Source organism: Desmodus rotundus, chromosome 13 (assembly GCF_022682495.2).
Source record: "Desmodus rotundus isolate HL8 chromosome 13, HLdesRot8A.1, whole genome shotgun sequence".
NCBI classification, from domain to species: Eukaryota; Metazoa; Chordata; class Mammalia; order Chiroptera; family Phyllostomidae; genus Desmodus; species Desmodus rotundus.
The window spans coordinates 17018138-17038479 of record NC_071399.1 but is presented as its reverse complement, the minus strand read 5'-3'; the positions used below and the strand labels follow the sequence as shown (position 1 = coordinate 17038479).

The 20342-nt window shown below is 34.8% G+C and overlaps 1 protein-coding gene across 4 annotated transcripts in view; it reads left to right on the top strand.

Moving 5' to 3' along the window:
- The window catches only part of TEX15 (testis expressed 15, meiosis and synapsis associated), a 75318-nt gene that overhangs the window by 24590 nt on the left and 30386 nt on the right, over positions 1 to 20342 (top strand). For all 4 annotated transcript variants that reach the window (XM_053916782.2, XM_053916781.2, XM_045197230.2 and 1 more), the window contains exons 2-5: positions 598 to 758; positions 3223 to 3388; positions 16304 to 16541; positions 19662 to 19808. In XM_053916782.2, coding sequence (XP_053772757.1) covers positions 620 to 758; positions 3223 to 3388; positions 16304 to 16541; positions 19662 to 19808 — 690 coding nt within the window. In that variant the 5' untranslated portion in view covers positions 598 to 619. The remainder of the gene's footprint in view (positions 1 to 597; positions 759 to 3222; positions 3389 to 16303; positions 16542 to 19661; positions 19809 to 20342) is intronic.

Sequence of the window (20342 nt, the reverse complement as noted above, 5' to 3'; positions counted from 1 at the left end):
AAAGATTAAGAATCATTCAGTGTGATTGGGGAGGAGTTAGGAAGAGAAGGAAGGAGGGAGGAAAAGAAATTTGTTACTACTAGTAGTATAACAATATATGATATCTAAACCATTTGTAGAGTGTTATTTGGGAGCAGCAGTCAATGAGTATCTGTTTTAGGCCATTTAGGCATTTAGGTATCTGTTGTTGGGATAGCCATGCATTAGTTCACTTAGAACTTTCATAAGTGTCTTCCAAAGCCAGAAATTCTGATATAGAGAAATTGTCTATTCACAGAAGTGTCTAGGAAAAATATTGTTAAGAAGTAGATTAATTGGCAAGAATTTTACCAAATGTTAGTAAAACGAAAAATTGTTGTTTGAAAGTTAAGCTTTTCAGGAACACAGAGGCTTTCTGTTACCCAATTACAACTACAGGAATCACAAGGAAAAAGCCTATTACAAACTACAAAATAAATATTTTACCTGGCAAATTGAGATTGAAACCTGTTGTGAGTGTGACCAAGAATAAATATTTAATTCCATGTAAGAACTTCTAAGTTATTTTACTGCCATTGCCTCGCACATATTTATTGACGTTTTGCTTAATAATTTCAGGTTGATTTTAGGACACCAAAAAATGGAAATGAAAAAGATTGCTAAACACAAGACACTGTGGAAAATGAACTCAGTCAGTGAACCTTTATTAGTTTCTGGTGTAGAAGACCATTCTTTGAAGAAATTTACCATTCCCAAGATCAGGAGGACGGCTAGGAAAGGTAATATTTCTGTGGAAGATGGGGTTATTTCATAACTATTACTGCATTTATCTGATTCTTACTGTATGTTTATCTTCTATTTTGACTATAAAATTAGCTTAAGTCAGGCCTTTAATGCCTTAAACACACATGTACTTTTGGTTCTACACAAAGTGGAATAGAATGTCTTCTGTCCCTCTGACTAAGTACACCTAAAAGCTCTGGACATCATAGATAAAACAAACATAAGAAGACTTTGAAAGGTGGAGAGATGACGATGGACTGGCTAGGGACCCTGAGACTCAAGAAATGACATAGCAGTAAGTTCTCCGGATTTTCTTCTTGTTTCCTCTATGTCTCAGATGGTATGCCCACAACACAGGAATGCCAGTGGTCAGTCACAAAAAACCCCAAGAAAAGTCTGTTCTCTCCTGCCAAGGACTGGGAAAGGGACATTCTAAAAAGATAGAAGCCTGTTTTGACAATAAACACCCTACTCCTGCAAAACATTAGGGGTGGGTGGGGAACATAGTTCCTATACCTTTATCAGCAAAGGTAAGTGGTATAGGTGTAGATTTCCACCCCTGCTGTGGTGATGAATCATCCTTCTCACTGAGAGTAGAGTCAGTGAAGATGAAGTGGGGAGCATGGAAATCTATATACCTGCTAGTAACAAGGTATCCATCCCCCTCCAACAGCATCGATGGAGGCTGAATAAGAAAGTGGACTTCTACCCCTTTTCCATGGTAACAAGGCATCCCCCCCAGGTGTCAGTGGAGGCCCTGTGGAAAGCGAGGACTTCAACCTAGCCTGATGGTGAAGAGTCCACACCGCCACCCCCTTTTCCCTACTGGCACTTACTCTACCAGCTCAGTTGTAGTAGAGGCTTATTAAAGCACAAGATTATGCATGATCCAGAGGCTCTTGACAATACCCAAATGACTAACATGTAATTAAAAAATTACTTGCCTTGCCACCACCCAGGAAAATCTCAACTTAAATGAGAAAAGATAATCAACAGATGTCAACACAGTGATGAAACAAATATTGGAATTATCTGACAAGGCTTTTAAAGTGGCCATCATGTTTCAACAGTTATAAACACTCTTGCACAGATGAAAAAATACAAAATCTCAGCAAAGAAATGGCAAATATAATAACCAAGTGTAAGTTTTGGAACTGAAAAATATAGTAATTTAAATAAAAACTTATTTGGATGATATCCAAAGAAGAATCAAGAAAATATTGGAAAGAATCAGCAAATTTGAAGGTATAACAATAGAAATCGCTAGCCTGAACAATACAGAAAAAATTAACAGCCGTAGGGAACTATGGAACAGTAATAAAAGATCTAACATGTTTGTCCTTGGAGTCCCAGAAGTAGAAGAGAGGAAGAATGTGGAGCTAAAAAAGTACTTGAAATATTGGCTGAAAATATTGCAAAGTTGACAAAAGGCATAAGCTTATACATTCAAAAGGCTGAATAAACCCTAAATATGGTAAACCCAAAGAAGTCCATGCCAAGGCACATTATAATCAAACTTCTGAAAACTAAGAATGGAAAAAATCTTGACACGTGAGAGAAATCACATGTTGTTATAGGGAACAAATTGACAGTAGACTCATTAGAAACCGTGGAGCCCAGAGGAAATGGCAGAATATTTTTCAAGTGTAGGAAGAAAAGAACTGTCAACCCAGTGTTCTGTCACCAGCTAAAAATATCCTTCAGAAATAGAAGTGAAATAGACGTTCTCAGATAAAGTAAACTGAGAATTTTTCATCAGTAGATCCACCCTAAAAGAATGGCTAATCAAGGTTCTCCAAACAGAAAATATCAAAAGAATGAAGCTGCAAACATTAAGAACAAAAGAAGAACAATAGAAAGAGTAAAACTAAATAAAGAGAAATATAGTAAGTCATTCTCTTCTTGAAGTTTCTAATTATGTTTGACAGTTGGAGCAAAAAGTATAACATTCTATGACTGACCTCAGTGCATACAGAGGAAGTATTTAAGACAATTATAAAGCAAGATGTTACCATTGAAGGGAACTGGGTAAGTTGGATATAGGATCTTTCTGCACTATATCTTATGACTTCATGTGAATCTAGTTTTTTTTTATTTGTGGAAAATACAAGAAATACTTACATGCTAACAGTAGCTCCCAGGTATGTGTGTAACGATACATGTTGTAGAGTCAGTGTACATCTTAAATTGAAAATGAGTCACCTGAATTCTAGTACTATCTGTCAACTTTCAGGAACTCCAAGAGGTTTGTGGAGAAGAACAAGGTTCATATTTTCATTTATAACAGTTGTAGGAAATCTATATTACTGTTATAAAACCTTAACTATAAATTACTGCCTCCAGACGTTAAAGAAAATTTCAAGTACTTGGTTATTTTCTGTCTGATTATCAGATACAAATCATCATTGTACAAGGATGTCATTTTAAATGCCAACCATTTGCTCTTTTCTTTATCTTTAGTTTACTTATCACCTTGTTTCACCAATACTAGAGAGTATAGTTTCATACACGATACTCTTAACCAGTGCCGCCTTGATGTAAGTTGTGATCTTCAGTCTGCATGGCAGTTTGGGGATACAAAATTGGTTCACAATGAGGATCTGGAAAAAAATTTTACTTCTAAGAGGTAAGTTACTGTGACCTAAAGAAGTGTGAGATTTCATTTTGTTTTTACAATGAAGTCTTACATGAATTTGTTATTTCTACCATTTGAAGTTTGATAAATATTACTTAGAAAATAAGTACATATTGTTTATTCATTATTTCGTTGCCTTCTTATAAACCTCTTGTAATAGTGAAAAGCTAAGTGTGATATTTGATTAGTAAGTTTTATACATTAATTGGCCAGATTTTAGGCATTCTTAATTTTTTAATTGATAAAATTTTCAAAAGCATACATCAGCGCATTCATTAAGTAGCAGTTTTGTAGATCCCATGTACCTCATGCAATATAAAACAACAATTAAAGTATTTAGAAAGTAACTTTCTTTTCCTTGGCTCAACCCTTCAGAGACTGAGTTGATATTTTTATTAGGCAGGATTGTATCTGGCTATTTCCAACTATTCCACTAGAAGCACTATTTTTGACACTTAATTTTTTTAAAAAGTATATCTTCTCCTTTTTGGGAGGGCACATTCCCTTATGTTATTTTGATAAGAATTAGAGCACATGCAAAGTTCTCATAGTAAACATTTTATATTTATAGATACAGATTTTATGTGAACAAAATTTAGTGTAGCCTTTTCACTAACTGAAGTTGCCTCCTTCACCAATTTGCATTTATCTTAAAAGCTGATGGACCCACCCTTAGAACTCATTTTTTAAATGTTTAGGGTTTCTTTTTTGTTCTAGAATCAATTCTTCTCCACTCACACATGCTGTCCCACTTGGTATTATTTTGGGAGAACTTGAGGAAATGACAGAATTAGTTTATGGGATATTCTTTCATTTAAAAACCACAGTTTTGAGCTAAAGTAGAATGGACTGGATATATCCGCCCCTTCCAGATTGAAATAAGTTTGAAAATGAATTCTTAGCATTGTTCTTTGATTCCAGTTCTTTTAGGCATTTAAAAATGTTCTCCTTTTTAATAATGTGCCCCCACACTGTGTAACTTAACTTTCATCCAGTTATTTGCCCTTGTTAATGTTACAGAAATGTTAGAACTGCCACCCAGAATACATGTTAGACATTCTAAATGGCCACCAAGTATATAGCTTTTGCCCATTTAGACAAACTCGTTTGTTTCCCATAGAACTTTATATTGGTTTTATAGAACTAACCACAATATATTCATTTTGTCTGATTTCCCTTCTACACGGTGAGTTTTATCTTACTTGATTTTGTGTCCATAGTATGGAACTGAGTCTGGCAAAACAGTGGACACTTAATTATTTAATTAGGTTGAATTTTTATTTAACCTAATTTTATGTTTTTAAATATGAATGATGGTAGGAAGTACCTTAATTAGTCTTAAGGTGAAGGTAAAAAAGGAAAATAAAAGAGAAAATAAATAATAATGGTTAGAAGAATAATAGAGTGATAGGACAAAAAGAGAAAGTATAAATAACATTGATTGTCTCTGGCATTTCTTTGTATCACTCCCCTTAGAAAAGTTTATAAATATGTGGTCTCAGCAAAACAAAGAAGCTCCAAAAAGATACCAGTCTCTACTTCTAATCTCTATTCCATCTACAACTTAGTGTGGAAGCTGCAAAAACACATTAATCCAAATATCTGTATATTCTATCATTCATTAAACATTTGAGTGCCTACTGTGTCAGATATTATAGTTGACCCCTGAACAGTGTTGGAATTAGGGGCACTGACCACCTCTGCAGTTGAAAATCCACATAAACTACAGTCGACCACCCTCATACACAGATTCCCAACTGCAGTTTGAAAATACTGTATTTGAAACCCTCAGAGAAAAATGTTTTCTCCTCAGCCTTAAAGAATTTACATTCTAGTGGAAAGGATGTCCAGCTAAATATAAAATGTTATAATAAAGATATAGGTGTACATATGATGGATGGATAATTCTTCCTAAGAGTCTTAGAAATGTTTTGAAGAGTTAAGAAACTTGAGCTGATCTTAATAGGTAAAAGAGAGGCTGAAATCTTAAATCCATTGCCTTCTTTGTATCAGTTTGATCCTTTTTTGTTTTAAGATAGCTTAGCCTTTAAACATTTTACATATATATATGAAAGGATATTTTGAAGACTGTCAGTACCCAGCTTGATGCTGTGGTTGAATTTGTACTTGACACCTGTTTACATTCCACTCGGGTGAGTAGTTTGAACATGGTTAATTTCATTCACTTTACTTACGATTTCAAGAGTGGGCAGAACTAAATCTCTTTGGGCCAGTAATGCTCTGAGACAGATTGTCTTGGGGTGTTGGGTAGGGGGGAACTCTTTAGGGCCAGTCTGATGTGAACAAGGAAGATTGTTGCTCAAGCTACTCATAGCACTCTTGGAATGAGAAACTAGTGTTTGGATACCCTAAAGCTGAGAACAACAGAACAAAGAGATGGGAAAACCTGAATTCTTAACACCTGGAGCTGTGGAATCAACCTTGATACAGGCTGCCTCATTTCTGAATTTCTTGTTTTAAGAAGTTAACTTATTTTTAAGCCAGTTTGAATGGGATTCTATATTTGAAGTCAGTAGCATTCCAGCTGATACTCAATTTGCTACTGAGGCATACTTGTGTAAATCTGTATTCTAACATACAGATTTAACCTGGAAGGAGGGCAATAAAGAACCCCACTGTTCCCAGATGGGAAGATAGTGGTGTTCCCTTATACTTTGGGACATACACCATATGCTTCATAGGCTGTGGTTTGTGGGGGAACTGTACAAAAAAACTTCAGGATGCTGAAGTGTTTTGCCCATTTTCTGCTTCAATCCAAGAAGCCTTTAATATTCAGAGTTAGTCAGAAAGAACCTTTCTGCTTATAGGCTAGTTTCACAGATCAGCTTTGCAAAATTAGCTTGAAGGAAGAAATTAATCTTTTCCGTAGTTAATGTGAATATGGGTTTAAAAGGAAAGAAATTTAGTGGGAGGTAAATATGCCACAAAGCACAAATATATTGCCTTCCACCTTTCCCAGATACCTCCTTTTGAGCGCTTCTCACCTGGTAAATGGAACTACTAAAGTTTTTAGAGTAAGGATACATTTTAAAAGCAGTTTCAGGGAAGAAACTGATTGTATCACATGAGGTTGGATAGGTAAGGGCCACACCAAATTCAGAGCCTTGGGGGATGGAAAATTTGGAGAGGCTTGTTGCCAGGAGATAAATTGCTAATTACTGCCATTGTCCAAACAAGGTCTTGCTATGGTTACTACCTTTTGGAATTTTGAGGGGGGAGGGGGGCAAAGAATTCCTAGCTACTTAGAAGGATATGCTTTGTGCTCAGTAAGGGCCAATTAACACTGACCATTTTTGTGTCATTCTTCACTTTTCTGAATTTAATTGTAGCCATCCTATTTTCTCTCCACCAGTAGATTTTGGTATAGATAAGTTTGTAGCCATGTATTTCCTAACATTGACTATATGGATCTATATCCACACCTTTTGGAAATGAAAATATACTACTCACGTGATGGATCTGAAGTTAGATGCAATAACTGGATGAGACTTTGGGTTATTACCTTTTGTGAAGTGGATTGAAGGTGTTTGGTGTGAGCATGAGCATTTTTGAAGGTCTGTGTTTTGAAAGAAGGGTGTGTATGAGTAGACTATAATCTCCCTAATAATTGTAAATCATCTTACATAATTAGACTAAACTCTTCTTTGTCCCATTCCCCTTACCTTTATTGGTTCACTGACATCCAAACCTAGTCAATATTCATGTGTTAAACAAAAACTTTCACTGTTGAAGTTTTCTTAAGAGGACAGGGTTTTATTGAGTGTCATTGCTGGCCAAAAAGGACCAGGCCCGGGGCACGACGTCTAAACCATCAAACAACAGGGCTAGATGGAGAAAACAACATGTCTGCTGTCCTGGAGTTGACAGACTTTTTACTGTATCAGGTAGGCAGAAGAAAGATATAAGCTGTTCTGAAAGAATTTACATTGGCTATATAGATAAAAGTGGTGAAAGGGAGGGAGAGAAGTGCATAGTCTGTAAGAAAGAAGGGTTTGCTCTTCAGGATGGTTGTGGGCAAGTCTGGAAACTTCATGCCAAGTAAGATGGAGAGGTGTGCCTGGTGGTTAGTTACACAGCTGTTCTTTTTAGGTAATTGAGGAAATAGCCATCTGGAAGTTAACTCATTAAGTTTCAACATACAGTGAGGAATGTAAGCTGTCTCTTGTTTGTTTTGCCCTGAAGTTGTTCACCGATGAAACTACTGTCTCTTCCATGCTCCAGCCCATTGTAATTTAATTTAGGATACCTCAGAATTTTCTCCTTTTCCAGTTCAGTCAAACACAGTGTAAGACTTGCTTGGAAATCCTGAGATGGTGAAGTCATTGTCTCCATAGGTGTGAGCAAGGAAGCTAGTACACCTAGCTGCTGCTGGCAGCCCTCTTAGGACCATAAGAGGAGCCATGTCAGAGGTAAAGAAGATGCAGTTGTGACAGCAGTGTAGAGTCAAGGGAAAAAATTTGACTTCCTGCTATTGTTGAGGTATTGAATAAGTTTCTGAATTTGCTTGTGGTAGGCATCATAGTGCTCCCCCAAAGATGTCCACATCTTGATTTCCAGAACCTCTGAATGTGTTACTTTATGTAATGAAAAGGACTTTGTAGATGTGATTGAGATCAAGGACCTTCAGATGGATGATTATCCTCAGTTATCTCAGTGGGCCCCACTTGAGCTCTCAGAAATGTAAGAGAAAGGCAGAAGAGTGGGTCAGAGAGAGAGACAGAGTAAGTATAAGAGGGTTTGAGCCTGACTTTGTTGGCTGTAAAGATGAAGGAAAGGTGTTATGAGCCAAGGTAAGCAGTTAACTTCTAGAATTTTGGAACAGCCTTCGGCTAACAGCCAGCAAGCAAACCGGATGTCAACCTTCCAGCTCTAACTGAATTCTGCCAGCAAGGAGATAGGCACTCCCCAAGAGCCTGAGGACAGAGCATAAGTCCAGATGATACCTTGATTTTAGCCTAATGAGACCCATATTGGGCTTATGACCTACATAAGTGTAAGATAATAAACTTGATTTAAATCCACTACATTTCTGGTAATTTTTTACAGCAGCAATAGAAAACTATAATATACTACCTTATATCTGAATTTTTTGCGTGAGTAATTTTCCTCTTTTGCAACTTTATTAAAATATAATTGAAATAACATTGTACAAGTTCATGGTATATGGTGTGATGATTTGATACACGTATATGTATTACAAAATGTTTACCATGGTAAGTTTAGGTAACACATCCTTTACCTCAACTAATTACCATTTGTTCATATAATAAGAATATTAAAGCTCTATTCTTATAGCAGCTTTCAAGTTTACAATACAGTATTAACTATAGTCACCATTCTGTTCCTTAGATCATTAGAACTTAAAACTGAAAGTCTGTACCTTCACCGACACATCCCCCATTACCCCCACTCTCCAGGCCCTCACAACCACCATTCTGCTGTCTGTTTTTATGAGTTTGATGTTTTTACATTCCACCCATAAGTGAGATCGTAAGTGTATTTGTCTTTTCTCTTTCTGACTTATTTCACTTAAAATGATACCCTCAAGATCCATCTGTGTTGTTGAAAATGGAAGGATTTCCTTTTTTATGGTGGGTAATATTTCATTGTATATACACCACATTTGCTTTATCAATTTATCTGTCAATGGACATGTAGGTTATTTTAATGTCTTGGCTGTTAATAATGCTGAAATGAGCATGGAAATGCAGATACCTCTTTTAAGGTAGTGATTTCATCTCCTTCATACACATACAAGTGGGATTGCTGGGTCATATAATAGTTCTATTTTTACTTTTTTTTTTTTTTTGAGGAATCTCTATACTGTTTTCTATAGTGACTATACCAATTTATATCCCAGCAACATGTGAGGGTCCTCCTTTCTCTATACCCTCACCAGCATTTACCTTGTCTTTTTGAGAACAGCCATTCTGACAGGTGAGAGATGGTATCTTGTGATCCAATTTGTATTTCACAGATGATTAGTGATGTTGAACACTTTTTTCATGTGCTTGTTGGTCATATGTACATTTTCTTTGGGAAAATGTTTATTCTAGCACTCTGCTCATTTTTTAATCAGATTGTTTGTTTTTGCCATTGAGTTGTATGGATTCCTCATGTATTTTGGATATTATTCCCTTAACAAATATATAGTTCGCAAATATTTTCTCCCATTTCTTTTCCTTTTATCAATTGTTTCTATATGCTGTGCAAAAGCATTTTAGTTTGAGGTAGTCCCACTTGTTGATACTTGCTTTTGTCATTTGTGCTTTTGATGTCATATCCAAAAATTTTTTGCCCAAACCATTGTCAAGGAGATTTTTCCCCTGTGTTTTCTTCTAGGAGTTTTATGGCCTCAGGTCTTACCTTTAAGTCTTCAATCCATTTACAGTTAATTTTTGCAAGTGGTATAAGATAGGTATCCAATCTCATTCCTTGCATATGGATATTCCTTTGTTGAAGACCTCTCCTTCCCCACTGGGTATTTGTGGCTCTCTTGTCAAATATTAGTTGACAGTATATGCATGGGTTTATTACTAGGTTCCTGATTCTGGTCCATTGGTCTATGTGTGTTTATATGGCCCTACCATACTGTTTTAATTACTGTACCTTTGTAATATATTTTAGTTATATTTTATTAATTATGCTATTACAGTTCTCCTTTATCCCCCATACCCATTCCACCTAGCATCCCCCATCATTGTTTATGTCCATGGGTCATACGTATAAGTTCTTCGGCTACTCCATTTCCTATATGTACTTTATATCCCCATGGTTATTCTGTGATTACCTATTTGTACTTCTTAATCCTCTCCCCTCTTTACCCATTCCCCCATACATTCCCACCTATGGCAGCTATCAAAATGCTGTCTGTATTCATGATTCTGTCTCTGTTCTTCTCATTTGCTTGGTCTGTTTTTTTAGATTCAGTTGCTGATGGATATGTATTGCCATTTTATTGTTTTACCGTTTTGATCTTCTTTCTTAAATAAGTCCCTTTAACATTTCATGTAATATGTCTTGGTGATGATGAACTCCTTTAGTTTTTTCTTATCTGGGAAGCTCTTTATCTGCCTTTCAATTCTAAGTGATAGTTTTGCTGGGTAGAACAATCTTGACTGTAGGCCCCTGCTTTTTATGACTATGAATATTTCTTGCCAATCCCTTCTAGCCTGCAAAGTTTCTTTTGAGAAATCAGCTGACAGCCTTATGGGAACTCCCCTGTCAGTAACTAACAACTTTTCTCTTGCTGCTTTTAAGTTTCTTTATTTTTAACCTCTGGCATTTTAATTACGATGTATCTTAGAGTGAGCCTCTTTGCATCCATCTTCTTTGGAACTGTCTGTGCTTCCTGGACTTGGATATCTATTTCCTTCAGCAAATCAGGGAAATTTTCTTTCATTATTTTTTCAAATAGATTTCCAATTTCTTGCTCTTTCTCATCTCTCTATGGCACCCCCATGATGCCAATGTTGGACCACTTGAAATTGTCCCAAAGGCTGCTTATACCATCCTGGGGGGGCAGGGGGAGTCAGAAAAGGGGTAATGGCATTTGTTTGTCTTGATGCAAGACACTTCAGTTTCTCCCTGTATACCACTGGTGCCTTTCAAGCTGCTACTCCAGTGCTGGAGCTCAGAGGGAGTGATTCTGAGTAAGTGAATCCATATGTGGGTTCTTTAAGAGGAACTGCTTGGGGCTCCAGCAGTTTCTTCTACCAATTCAATCATTGCTGGTTTTTGTAGCCAGAAGTTGTGGAACCCTGGGCTGTGGGGCCTGGTATGGGTCTGGGACTCCTGCAGATATCCCTCCTGAATTTTTGTCTGACACATGTGGGTGTGGGACCTGCCTGTGCCACATCTGCGCTCCTCCTACCAGTCTGGGTGGATGTGGTTTCTTTAGTTTAATAGTTGTCATACTTCCATTCAATTTGATTTCTGATGGTTCTGAGTGATGGTTGTTCTATATTTTAGTTGTAAATTTAATGTGGTTGTGCGAAGGGGCAAGCCATGTCTGCCTGTGCTGCCATCTTGACTGGAAGTCCCTGTAATATATTTTGAAATTAGGAAGTGTGATGCCTTCAGTTCTTTTCTTTCTCAAGATTCTTTGGTTGTTCAGCTTCATTTGTAGTTCCATAAAAATTTCAGGATTGTTTGTTCTGTTTCTATGAAAAATGCCATTGGAATTTTGATAGAGATTGCATTTAATCTTTATATGGCTTTGGATAGTATTGACATTTTATCAGTATTAACTCTTACCACCCTTGAATATGGGATATCTTTCCATTTTTTGTGTGTTCTCTTTTCTTTCATAGGGGTCTTACAGTTTTGGTTTATAGATCTTTGACCTCCTTGTTTAAATTTATTCCTAAGGATTTTACTGGTTTTGGTTTTACTGTAAATGCAATTACTTTAATTTTTTTCAGGTAGTTCACTGTTATTGTATAAAATGCAATGTTTTTTATATTGATTTTTATATTTTGAAACTTTACTGAATTTGTTTCTTAGGTCTAACATTTTTTGGCAGAGTCTTGAGGTCTTTCTCTGCATATAAGAGCATGTCATCTGTTAAAAAAAAAAAAGAGAGAGAGAGACACTTTTTATTTCTCCCTTGTGGATTTGAATTCCTTCCCTTTATTTTTCTTGCCTAATTGCTCTGGCTAGGACTTTTAGTACTCTGTTGAATAAAAGAAGTGAGAGTGGGAATCCTTGTTTATTCCTGATCTTAGAGAAGAAGCTTTTTGCTTTTCACCATTGAGTATGGTGTTAATGGCTAACTTTGGCTTAGTTCTTTTTTTTTCTTTAATATTTTATTTATTTACTTTTAGAGGAAGGGAAGGGAAGGAGGAGGAGGGGGAAACATTAATGTGTGGTTGCCTCTTGTGTGTCCCCTACTGGGGACCTGGGCCGCAACCCGCAACCCTGACTGGAAATCAAACCAGCGACCCTTGGGTTTGCAGGCCAGTGCTCAGTCCACTGAGCCACACCGGGCAGGGCTTAGTTCTTCTTTTACTCTTCTTTTACTAGTTTCTTGATGATGTAAAGTTAGGTTTATTTGAGTTTTTTTCCCCTAATGTAGGCATTTATTACTATAAAATTTCCACTTAACACTGGTTTTGCTGCATCTCATAAAGTTTGGTATATGGTATTTCCATTTTCCTTTCAATATTTTTTTATTTCACTTGTGATTTCATCTTTGACTCATTGTTCAGGAGTATATTGTTTAATTTTCTCATATTTGTGAATTTCTAAATCTTCCTCCTGTTACTGATTTCTACTCTCATACGCCTGTGGTCTCTGGTTGGGACAACCAAAGCAGGTCCTTCATGTGATACTCCAAAAGGCTGGGGAAGCTGGTCACTGACCCCGCTTTCACCTTCCCAGAAAGGGGAAATTACCTAGGGAATTCCCTCTTGGCACTGGACAATGGTAGCATGGGGTGTGGGGCAATGATGCAGGCGTATTGAAGCTGTTCATCCTACTTTTTTTGTGCAGTTATTCTCGAGTTTTTGTGCCGCTGAGTTGCTGAAGTTTCTTAAGTTGACTGTAGAGCTCTCCTAGAGTTGCTCTTCTTCGTGGATAGCTCTAATTATTGATCTTTATTGGAGCTAGAGGCTGGTGTCTTCTACTTCACCATCTTTGTGACACCAGTACTCTTGAATCAAACTTTTATTTATTTTTTTAATAGTGTTTTTGCTTTAGCACTTTGAAATTTATTTATTTTTTAAAGATTTTTTTTATTTTTTTAGAAAGGAGAAGGGAACGAGAAAAGAGAGGGAGAGAAACATCAATGTGTGGTTGCTTCTCATGTGCCCCCTACTGGGGACCTGGCCCACAACCCAGGCATGTGCCCTGCTGGGAATCAAACTGGCAACCCTTTGGTTCACAGGCCGGCACTCAAGCCACTGAGCCACACCAGCCAGGGCTTTTATTTGTTATTTAAACTTCGTTAAATCCCAATTTCTCTTAGCTCTTTGTGCTTCATTTACATATTTTACCTTATTCCAGCTGTGCAATTACCACTTATCACAGATAGTTTGATGAATTTGAAAACAATTAAGTTCCCTTTCAAGCTTTCCAAAGCCAGTTACTTCATTTTCTTTATATCCTAAAAAACATAATTTAGTATATTCATTCTATACTCTAGGCACCACCAGTAGCCACATAACCAGTAGCAGTAGCTAAATAGCACTGTTTTGATTCCAGTTAAACTTGAAGATAATGATACTAACCATGTTTCATTTACTAAAACAAATTATCCATTACCTACTATACAAGTTATCTTTGGAATCTTTGTGTAATGTAATTAATTGTGACATAGGCATTCTATTTGAGGCACTTAAACCTTGTAGTCTGTTGTAGTTGGTTTCAGTAGATAGGTATCATGGTAGCACGGTGAGTTATAAGTTCGTGGTCTTTCAAAAGATATCCCAGATTCTAATCCTGTTTCTACCACTCATTTGTTGTCTTACGTTAACTTCTGTGTAACTTCTTTATCAATGTAAGTTTTCTTATCTAAGTTTTTTTATATTAATTCACTTAATGTTTAATAAAATAGTGGTTTGAAATAATGACCAGCCCACAACTAAGAGTGTATCTACAAAATTAACACTTGAGTGCTGTGTTGATTTTGAACTTTCTGCTCCAGAGCTTAAAGTATTTGTAAGGTTCAGGAACTGACAAATTGTGACACTTACTCCTCATTAGTATGGCTTTATAAAAACATGAGAAAACATTTCTGGAAAATTATTCTTACATTTCTGGAAAATTATTCTTAGCTCTTATTTTTTATATTAAAGATAATATAAATATCCTGTTAGCATAGACTCTGATAGATATTACTATCTTTTGGGTAATAGAGCACTTTGTATGTAGTAGTTGTTCTTATTCTTTCCCAATTACATGTTACTATAAACACAAAAGACTGTTCAGCTTCATTTTACCTATCATCTCTGAAACGAAGGTCTTGAGACTCAGAGCTTCTGTCATTTGACAGACTGACAGATTCTAGTTCAGAGTAACTTCAAAAAGTCAATCTTTTATAAAAATTTTAAAACCTATGAAGAATTGTCATGGCTAATTTTTTATTGTTCATTTTTATCTAAGTCATATTTAGTCCTAAATTTCCAATATAATTCTGAAAACTACATAGTATTTATTAGTATATTACCAATACAAAATTCCAGAGAATATGTTCTACTTTAGTTATATAGGTTTTTGGATTCCTGGGTCTGATCTTTGTTGATAATTTTTTTTTTAATTCTACTTAATCCCTTAGAAAGGACATAATGTTTAGCCAGTAAGAAACACTAAGTAACACAAAGAATTACTTGTCCTAAAATACCAGTAGTGCCACTGTTGAGAAACCCTGCTCTAGTGTTGATTGTACATCTTTAATTTATAACTGTATTTTCACATAATGTTGTATTTATGTGTTGGTAAAAACCTTACAACAGTATACTTTGATTTTTCTACCCCCCTCCCATCTGTTGTGCTATTGTGTTTCCATGTGGGAAAACTAACTTTCTGAGCAAATACTTGGGTCCTGCTAGGAAATCCTTCCAGGCATTGCTCAGAGAGTTAATGTTTTTCCAGATCCTAAGAAAAACCAATTGAGAAATTGGGAAAACAAAAAGTAGTATTATACTTCTGTGAGATTTAAACTTTAACAATCAACATAGAGATCTTAGTGTTTCACAGAACCTACTGATGTCAACTTGAAAGCAAGAGCAGGTAATGATGACATGTGAAGTTGAAAGTTAAGGTTGACATCTGCAGGAACTGAGAGAGAAGTGGCCATGATCTAATCAGTCTTGATTGTAACTGTTACCATGTGTTTTTTAGTCCTGTCTACAATTAATGGTGAGTCATTCTTCTAATGAAAAAAACATTAATATGCTAATGTGCATAGTATACTTTATATAAATTCTGTGAGTGGCACTGGAAGAAACAACAAATATTGGTAGTGTGCAATTTTCAAGAACAAATTTTCTTTTGTGGCACACACGTTATCTGCTAGGTCCTCTAGGTTCTCCATTGTTGATAGTCATTTGGCATCACAGTTCTGTCCCAGTGATTGAACTGCTGCCACGCAAGTTACTTAGTGATACTAGCGCTGAGCAAGCCATAGAGAACTCCTCATCTAATCTGCCAATTGAAAGGGGGTGGTGGATATTTTGTATTTTTAAGTGGTTCTTGATTGTAGTCAAAAATTTCAAGAGTATCTAGTTTAAATTATAATCCTTTCTGAGGATGATTTATCTTACTACTAAGAGAGTTGGTAATCGAATTCCCACTTCTCGCAGCTCTTATCTAGATCCCTGAAGAATGGAATGCCCTAATAATTGACCACATATATGTGTATGTGTATGTATGTGTCTTTCTCTATATATATTTAAGAAATGCATATTCTTTCCTCTATAACACAAATAAGTAAGAATTTGAGCTCTGGAACTTAATGGTTGGCATATACACTTCCAAGTATGTACTTTGCTACTTTGGCAAGTTTTAACTCTTTAAATGTCATATTCCTCATTTTAAAAATGTGTATAACAATAATATAATAATAGCAACAAGAACTCAATTTGGGGGGAGTTGAGAACAAAATGACAAAATGCATGTAAAGGTTAAGTCTTAACAGTGTTGGGCATATTAGCAGCATTCAGGAAATGTTAGCCCTTATCATAATTCTGGACAAGTAGTTACCTAACTGCTACTTGAATTTCTTCCTTAGATGATTTTCAACCTAACTTATTTCCATAGGACACTGTCACCTGTGAATGTTATCAGTAATTGTCTTGTTTTCTTACTGTAGTAAGTTGAAATACTTATTTTCTGTTAAAAATTGTGCTGATATTCTCATTTCACTACATGTTTGTTTTGCTTCAGGTCAGAGATGCGTGAGAATGGAAGACATGGCAGAGAACTTGAAGAACATTTCTGCTTTTTAGCACTTCCTCAGAGTGATGTGGCTGAGATATATTACAATGGGATAAGTAGCAAAGCATCTACATTGAAGATATTAGGAAATCCTCTTCTTGGAATTTATATATTTAGACATGTTGATGTTGCCTTGAATTATGCTCATAGTACAAGCATTAATGTAGAAAGTATTATAGTTTTTAAGGTAGGTAGCCTAAAACAAATATTAACTATTATATTTAGTTTATTTTAAATTGACCCAAACATATGGATTATTGTTAGTGTTTTTAAGTTATATTATGTAAAATTAATAATTATATTTATTATTGTCATCATCATTATTCAGAATTTCCTCCTATTTCTGATGCTAGTTGGGTGTGCAATATAAACCAAAACTCCAAGTAAACAAAGGCAGACCGAATCATTGTCTTCTCAGTGGATAATTTTTTCTCTCTTAATTGACCCTCTTTCTTCTCTTGGTCAGTACTTTAAGTGTCCTCCTTCAAAACATTAGTTATCATTATTCTGGCTTAAGTTAAAGTTACTAAACTCTTACTGTTTGTTTTAGTTAATAGTATTATACAATGCTAATTTCTTAGTTATGATAATTTTGCTATGTTTATGTAAGAAGTTAACATTAGGAAAAGCTGGGTACAGGTATACAGGACCTCCGAACTATTTTTGCAACTTTTCTAAAAGTCTAAAGTTACTCGAAGTTGAAAACAGTAAGTCTTATACTCAAATCTTAAGCATTAACAAATTGGTTAAGATACACTTTTTGGTTAATTGCAGCTTTGCCAGGATTACTAAATCACAGAAGCTAGGCAGGATGCTCAGTTGTGTAACTTAGAGTGTAAAATCATTGGTTCATTTGGTATAATATTTTTTATTTTTAGACCTCAAATAGTATCAAATTCATAAAGCATAATTTATTTTTACATTAAAAAGTAATACATACTTAATTTGTAAAAATTGGGACATACTGAAAAGCTCCAAAAAGCCCATTAATAAATAACTAGGTACTTTTACAATACTTAGTAATACATACTTAGTCTTATTAGTCTTCTATTCATGTATACAGATATGCATATATGAGTTAAATATATTTTTACTTACTATACAACTTTTGTCATTGACTATAAAATGAACATTTCCATGTTCTTAAATAAGTATTCTTAGGAAATACCCTTTTGAATGACTGCATAGTATTCCGCTATACAACTCTATTGTAAATTTGTATAACAGTTTTTTAATGTTAGGGTATAAGTTATTTGGTTTGTTTTTGTATTTTTAAATACTACTTTGATCATTTTTGTAGGTACATTTTTACACATGCCTATGATTATTTGTTAAGAGTTAATTGGTTAATTTTTAGGTGTCAAATTAGGAGTCGAAGGTATATACACTTTTACAACTTTTGATATGTAATGAATGCCCAGTTGTCCTTGGAAAGATTGACATTTCTATCTACATTATGCGGGAATGTCTATTATCTCACACCCTCACTAACTCTGTATATTATCCTTAAAAAAAATCTCTTTACCAGTCTAATATGTGATAGTTTCTCATTGGTTCAGTTTTTTCTTTTTCATAGTTATTGCTGTTTAAACATTCTTTATCTAATCATTAACAATAATTAGAGAATTGCTTGATAATATCCTTTGCCATTATCTTTTTCTTTTTCTCCTAGTTATTTGTGAGCATTATCAGTTTATTAAAGCACAGAGCTAGGCTTTTCTTATCTAATAATGTTTTATCAATGTGTTCTTTTTTTCAGATAAACTTTATTTTGGAATAAATTTAAACTTACAGAAAAGTTATGAAAATGGTACAGAGCATTCCTTTATACAACTCACCCAGCTTCCCCTAATGTTAGCATTTCACATAACTGTGGCACATTTGTCAAAACTAAGAAACTAATGATGTGTACATCAATTACATCTCAATAAAATATAATAAAATGAAAAGAAACTAGTATTGGTACAGTACCATTCACTAAACTACAGACTGTATTTGGTTTTTGCTAGTTTTCTACTAATGTTTTTTCTCTTCCAGTATCCAAATGTAGGATTCCACATTACATTTACTATTGTTTTGAATTTTGAATGAAATGTATTAGCATGTTAAAGTAACTAATAGAATTGCTGCTATTAAATAAAATGTGGACTTGTTTTCACATTAATTCCATTTTCTTTCTCATTGTCTGCTATCACTTATGTTCATTTTTTAAATTTTACAAATTTTTTAAAAGATTTTATTTATTTATTTTTAGGGAGAGTGGAAGGGAGAAAGAAAGAGAGGTAGAGAAACATCAAAGAGAGACACATTGATAGGTTGCCTTTCAGCCCACAACCTAGGCCTGTGCCCTGACTAGGAACTGAACCAATGACCTTTTGGTTTGCAGGCCAGCACCCAATCCATTGAGCCACAGCAAGCAGGGCTTACACATTTATTTTTGATGTACAGTTTTCAAATGTTTTACAGTGAAGTCTATGTTTCTGGTTCATGGTTTCTTGGCACACATGCTTACAAAAGAATTCTCACTTTAAAATGAGGTAAAGATTTGCTGATGTTTCTTTCTACAATGTTTGCATTACATAAATATATAACTTGCTTGGTAATTATTTTGGTTTATGGGTTAAGAAATGAATTTAATTTTCCAGTTGCACACTATTTATTAAATCTTTTTTGCTTCAGTTACTTCAAATAGTACTTTTAATATTATACAATATTTTTTGTTGTATAATTTTAGTTGCTTGGACTTAACCTGGGCTTTTTTTTTTTTTTTTTTTTCAGTTTCCCCTCCCCCTACCCTTACCCTCCCCAACAGGGAAAAAAACCTTTTCTTATGGTAGTTTCTGCCTTTTCTTAGGGCAGTTCTATCCTTTTTAAAAAGTATTTAATATCTGGAAGTGTAAGTCACCTGTTCTGTGCCATCATTCTCTAACTCCGACTCAAAACATTTTTTCAAAAAATTTTCTAAATTTTCTCAGGTATTGTTTGTTTAGTCTTCTAGATAAATTTTTTGACTACAACTCATTCGTACAAATAGATTTTCTGAAATTTTTATTGGGATTACTGTAGTCTTAGGGTTTAAGTTGGTGAAAATTGACATAATTACAAATTTTTGTCAAATTTTATAGTATAAACTTTGAATGGAATAGACGACTTACTTACAATAAGTCATCTCTTTATCTGTAACATGGATTATCTCCATCCATAGATCTTCCTTTTAAAAAGAGTGAGCTTCACAACTCTCTGTGTTATGAAAGTTTAAAGTGTTTTGCTGTATTTTTACAGACCTCCTTTTTGCCTTCTTTTAAAGGTTCTCTTTGGAAAAGTAAAGAAAATTCAGCCTTCAGTGGATAAAAACAAAGTTTCTTTGGATCCTTCTCCTAACTTTGATTGTCATATGTCGAGAAATACACCTTCTGCAAAAGATACCATTGAGCTACAAGCCTACAATTCAGCAGTATGTTAATGTTTTAGTTCATTTGACTACTTGAAGGTCATATGGTTCACATTGGTACAAAACTTAAATTCCCAAAATATTAAAGGAACATCTCTTAATTCATTCAATATAATATTACCTTAAATAAGTAGCGAAAGGTATTTTAATACTTACCTGAGAATGTTAGAAGGGTTTTCAAATTTGTATTTAACTTTGTTCAAAATAGTCTGCTTTTGTTTTGATGTTCCATAGGTAAATTTATGTCTTGCAAAGCATGCCACCTTTTTTTAAACCAGGCTATTTTGAAATAATGTTCTTGATCCTTTGTTCTTTGCAAAAGGAGCAGTGACTTTTATCCTGGTCATTACATGTGAAATGATAATTTTCTATCATATGTTGGTGAGACAGTAGACCTTTGGTCTTCTATAAAAGATTAAATTATATATAATACACATTATATATAATCATATATATAATTAAATGAAGCTAAACCTTCTAGAAATATATATACATATATATGCTGCCACATGTAAAATGCATTGTTTTGCTTCTTTT